Source organism: Electrophorus electricus, chromosome 15 (assembly GCF_013358815.1).
Source record: "Electrophorus electricus isolate fEleEle1 chromosome 15, fEleEle1.pri, whole genome shotgun sequence".
In the NCBI taxonomy this organism is placed as follows: domain Eukaryota; kingdom Metazoa; phylum Chordata; class Actinopteri; order Gymnotiformes; family Gymnotidae; genus Electrophorus; species Electrophorus electricus.
This window is the reverse complement of record NC_049549.1, coordinates 16,574,130-16,579,462: the sequence shown is the minus strand read 5'-3', so window position 1 is coordinate 16,579,462 and position 5,333 is coordinate 16,574,130. Positions and strand designations below refer to the sequence as shown.

At 46.4% G+C, this 5,333-nt stretch overlaps 1 protein-coding gene across 1 annotated transcript; it reads left to right on the top strand.

Annotated features, from left to right (window-relative positions):
- The first annotated feature begins 329 nt into the window (after positions 1-329).
- ankk1 (ankyrin repeat and kinase domain containing 1) lies at positions 330-4,716 on the top strand. The gene is made up of 8 exons (XM_027013689.2): positions 330-526; positions 716-995; positions 1,137-1,288; positions 1,403-1,452; positions 1,593-1,748; positions 2,326-2,444; positions 2,613-2,643; positions 2,744-4,716. Exons 1-8 carry the CDS (start codon positions 330-332, stop codon positions 4,051-4,053), a joined length of 2,295 nt encoding a protein of 764 aa, XP_026869490.2. The 3' UTR covers positions 4,054-4,716.
- Positions 4,717-5,333: the final 617 nt, after the last annotated feature.

Genomic DNA, 5,333 nt, shown 5'->3' with positions numbered 1-5,333 from the left:
CAATAGGGGATTTATGGCATTTTCACATGACTCTTATTTAGTTTTATGGTTATTCAACTGGCAACCAGTAGAAATTGTAAAAATAGACAGTAACAATACAAATTCATGTAAAACTTTTTTTTTTGCTGTGTTACTGTTCATGTAAACATTTATAAAAACTGCACTGTGCCAATGCAATCTCACCTGTACAACTTGCTGTGTAACATTCTTATTCAGATAATCAGTGAGCTGTAAGCTCCTCCCCAAAAGCAGGTAAAGGGTTTGTGCAGTTGCTAAACAGAAACCCACGTTTTGAGTTTCAGGAAGTGTGGATCTCAGCAAACGGCAGCATGACAGAAACCAGCTCCTCGCAGATAGGCACTGTCAGATATGGTAACCTGGAGAGATTAAACTATTTTAGAAAAGAGGAATTCGAAGTGGACTGGGTCAAAGTGGCTGAGCGTACATTTGGCTGCGTCTACAAGGTCAAGCTCAAACTCAAACAGGAGAAGTGTGCCATTAAGACTTTGAGCTCCAGAGATTACAGGTATGCCTATCCAAACATGGGACACATGGCCACACTGAAAGTACGGTGACCTTAGCTTGCATCTTTTATCAACTCTTACAAAGCCCCAGGAATTTATAGTAGGACCTGAATGCTTAGCCCCAGTTTACCTGTCTACTGCTACTTCTACATGGGTTAAGCATACATCATGTGGTGTCTTTCTCTCCCTAGGAGCATGTTGCGGGTCTCAGAAATAGCAAAGGCAAAATTGAAGTACTTGGTATCAATCTATGGGCTTTGCAAAGACCCACCTGCAGTCGTGATGGAGTACATGAATAGAGGCTCTCTGAACAACCTTCTCCCGACTCATGTTCTGACATGGCCTAAGAAGTTTCAGATGGTCCATGAGGTGACAAGGGGCATGGACTTCCTCCACAGCATGAAGCCCCATCTCCTTCATCTGAACCTGAAGCCAGCCAACATCCTTCTTGATGATCGTCTCCATGTTAAGGTGCTACACTTGATGTGGGTTTTGTTTACTGAGTTTGCATGCCTTAGACCAATTAAACAGACTGAAGACAGAGATGAGCTATAGAAACAAAAGTAAAACAAAATGGTTCAGACAGTAACTTTGTTCTTCTGCTTCTGTAAGTTATCTGATTTTGGGTTAATTACATGGGAAGAAACGTCAGGAAAGATGACATTCATCGAGCATTTGGCAGCTCGTGGAAACATTAGCTATATTCCACCAGAAGCCTTCACCCAGAACCCTGAACCTCCCACGGCCAAGTACGATGTTTACAGGTGAGCATTTGCAACGTTAATTGGCCACACCATCTTAGAGTCCACAGAACTAACTGTATCTAAAGGTGGACAGACCCCTCTCATTAAAGACAGTTTCCTCCATTATAACGACAGCTTCTCCATTGTGATGTGGGAGATTTTAACCCAGAACCGACCATACCAAGGTATGTTTACGTCCTCATTACTCTCTTAACACCATATGACGTCGCTGATAAGAATATGCTTTTATTCACACGTTATGAGGTGCTGTTTTCACTGTCCTTAGTTACCTGTAAGTACAACACCCTTCTGCTCTTTGACACAGGAGTGAATATGACAGAAATACTGATCAGGGTGACATCTGGCAAAAGGCCTGGTGTCGAGAAGATCCCGGATGACAAGCCTCCAGAGTGTGAGGAAATGCTGGCTATTATGCAACAGTGTTGGCACCAGGAGTCCAGCCAAAGGCCTGCCTTCAGTGGTAAGACATTCACTCTATAGGGAGTAAAGATTAGGTAGCTATGGAAACAAACCAAACAAATCTGGTCTTCTGAGGACCGTGCCCATGGGGCGTCTTGATTATATCTTTTAATTGGATTCATCAAAGAATTAAGTTTTGACTGAATAGGTCACCTTTAGTAAAGAATCAAATTAGGTTTCAATAAATTTAAATATTTGATTTACCAGCTGTACTAATGACCACAAGTCATTGTCATTTGCATTCATGCTTTAAAGTGGTTTAATAAGATCTTATTTCTATGCAGTATTATATAATGACATGAATGCGGCATAAAATTGGGCATAAAATGACTATATAATTAGCATGGTTATTTCCCTACGTGTTTATTGCCTATGTTACGCACCTTTTGATTAAGACACTCCATCACCACACCTGCTTAGAGGGGTTGATGAATGTGGGTTGGGAGTCAGTAGAAACAGGGTTGGACTTCAACTCCAGGGTTTTCCAGGGAAAAACAACTGGGCACATTGGCACTGGCTGTTACTGAGCTCTGTGCAAAACACCGTTCAGTAGCACCAAACTCGCTGCTGCTTCACAGACATGGTGTGGAAGATCGAAGCCCTGAGTGATGTACTGAAACTTCCAGACATGATTTCAGGCAGAGAAACAAAGAAGTCTCTCCGATGTAAGCCACCTTTGCCTGCCTTGTCGAGGGGGGTGAGTGTTCATTTGCAGCACACTGTCAGCAGTTGAGTTGAGTATTTGAACTCCATTTCAACATTTCTTTTGTGTTTCCTTCTGGGCCTTTGTCTGAATACATGTTTCAGAATTTGTCCTCTTTTAATTGTATTATATAAATTCATCCTGTAACTTTTGCTCTTTCAGGACTCAGAAGATATGCCGAATGAGAAGTCAGGTTCGTTTTTGAAATATAATATGTATTATTGACAACAAAAAATGTAGGATGTAAAATTGTTGGTGTGCAATCTGCAGATGGCATTCTCTCTTGTTTACAGAAGGTTCGAGTCCTAGTATTTACTCTTACCTGAAACGGAAGGATTTCGAAACCTTCAAGCACGTTGTAACTAAAGAGCACGTGTCGATGGTCTTCAAGGACAACAACTCCCTCCTGCACCATACCGCTGCCAGCGGTGACGCTGAAAGTGTAAGGACCGTGTTGGACCTGGGTGCCTCGGTCAACTGCCAGAGCAGCAAAGGATACTCGCCTCTCATCATCGCCACGCTGCAGAAGTCCCACGACATCTGTGCCCTCCTGATTGAGCGTGGCGCTGCCATCAACCACGGTGACAAGGACCTCTGGACGGCGCTACATTTTGCCGCGCAGGGCGGCGATGACCGCGCCGTCCGTCTGCTGCTGGACGCTGGCGCGAGCGCCGATGTCAAGGACAAGGACAGTTGGACGCCCCTTCACTTGGCATCTCAGAACGGCTACGAGGGTGTGGTGCGTCTCCTGCTCCCGCGCTTGGAGGCCGTGGACAAGCAGGAGGCATGTGATGGGAGGACGCCGCTGCAAGTGGCCTGCATGTACGGTCACCTGCGCATCGCCAAGCTACTGCTGGCCAGGGGCGCCTACGCGAACGCGGCGGACAGTGGCCAAGCCACTGCGCTGCACCTGGCGGCCGGCGAGGGCCACTTCCGGTTGGTGCGTCTGCTGCTGTCGAGTGGGGCGTGTACCAACTGCGTGGATGGGTGCGGCTACTCTGCTCTGCACCTGGCCGCTCGCCGCGGCTGCACCGGCATCTGTAGGCTACTGCTGAGCCGCGGCGAGGATCCTGACATCCAGACGCACCAGGGCTGGACGCCCATGCACCTGGCCGCGCTCAAGGGCCACCACGACACAGTGCTGCTGCTGGAGGAACGTGGGGGGATGTTGGACGCCCGTGGTGAGAATGGGTGGACGCCGCTGCACCTGGCCTGCCACCACGGGCGGGAGGAGGCGGCAGCCGTGCTGCTCACCGCTGGCGCAGACCCCAACCTGGCCGAGAACAGCGGCTGGACGGCCCTCCACCTGGCCTGCCACAATGGCACATTCCCTACCGTGCTGCGCCTCATCTCCCACCAGGCTGACGTCAACGCCCAGAACGACAGTCAGAACACGCCTCTGCACCTAGCTGCACATGCCGGCAATGCTCCCGTGGTCAAAGCCCTGCTGATGAATCACACCAACAGGGACAGAGTAAACTCCAAAGGTCTCACAGCCCTTGCCATAGCTCAGCAGTGCCAACACGAGGAGATCGTGCAGTTACTGAACATCTCAGACATAGCTGAGCGAGACATCACAAAAGCAGCACATAATGACAGATAAATGCATTAGGATGGAAGACGCATTGATTTCTTATATTGATTCTTTTCCTCTGCATATCCTGCCTTAGCTGTCGCTATTCAGATTTATTCTTCTCGTGTTGTTAATATATTTTTAATCGATCAAGCACCGGGGGATTTGACGTGATGTCTCACTGAACGGAATGAAAAGCCACTTCCAGACCATGGGAGCCAGTAGGGATTCATCTCCCCAGAGCGGGAGAGCGGCACCTCCGCCGAGCTCCAAACGTAAGCGGCCACGTTGTGCCTTCAGAGCTGCGTGAGTCACCCCTGCTAGGAACCAGTGTCTTACTGAGCCAAGGAAAATAATCTCATTGCAAAGGAATGAAGTCTGTCTTTGCAATTCCAGTGCCTCCAGGCACTTCCACGGCCGAGTGCGCGGGACTGGACTACCAGCATTCTTCCCGTTCCTCTGCAAGTTCATCCTGCTCACTGCCGTCTGTTGGCTTTTGTCTGTATATCCTCCCGGTGCATGAGCTGTGTAAACAGTATTTATTTATAATAAGTACATATCAGTGTATAGCTATAAAACATAATATCATACCAAAAATACTCCATTAAACATATAGTACTGTAGTACTACACATACTGTAAATGTGTAGACTATCATGTATGCTATTTTTCTCCAGCTTAATACATTTTTCTACCTCACTAGTGCTACATCTTACTAATGTAGAGTACAATAAAGATGGATTCACTTCATGAGTTTGGGTTATCGTAGTCTACTGCATTAGCGTGAATAGTCATAGCAAACATACCACGTTATTAGAGTTAGTTTTTTCTCCTGTGGTGTTTGTGTGAACATACAAGTTTAAAACCGTATAAAACTAATCACTTATAAAAATCAGGAATCTAGAAATGCATATTGGATAATTGTCTGTGCACTACATGAGAAATAGTGGCCTGGACCCATTGCTGTTTCATTAGGTGCAGCACTCTAAGGTGGTGGCCACTGTGTTCATCAGTGAAAGATCAGCTGTATGCCACTGCTGTGTGGAGAGAGTCCGGGGTCTGCTTCATGGAGAGGACAGGCAGGAGCACCGCTTAAGAGCGTGTTAGAGTGAATTCAAAGTTGTACTGTTTGATCAATGGTTTAAAAGCGAAAATGTTGGTTTCCTATAAAAAAATAAATAAAATAAAAGATATCATCCCTTTAAGGTGCACATGCAGAGATTGTTTTGCATGGTTTATCATAAAATAATGTTTCGGTTGATTTACAGTACAATGGTTCAGTGTTTTTTAAACCCTTACCCTTCACCTTTC

What these genes read in the sequence shown, in the direction of transcription:
- ankk1 (XM_027013689.2), top strand. Translation starts at nt 330, where the DNA reads ATGACAGAAACCAGCTCCTCGCAGATAGGCACTGTCAGATATGGTAAC. An exon ending in CCAAAGGCCTGCCTTCAGTG is followed by an intron (nt 1,749 to 2,325) that starts GTAAGACATTCA and finishes GCTGCTTCACAG; the next exon opens with ACATGGTGTGGAAGATCGAA. An exon ending in TGCCTGCCTTGTCGAGGGGG is followed by an intron (nt 2,445 to 2,612) that starts GTGAGTGTTCAT and finishes TTGCTCTTTCAG; the next exon opens with GACTCAGAAGATATGCCGAA.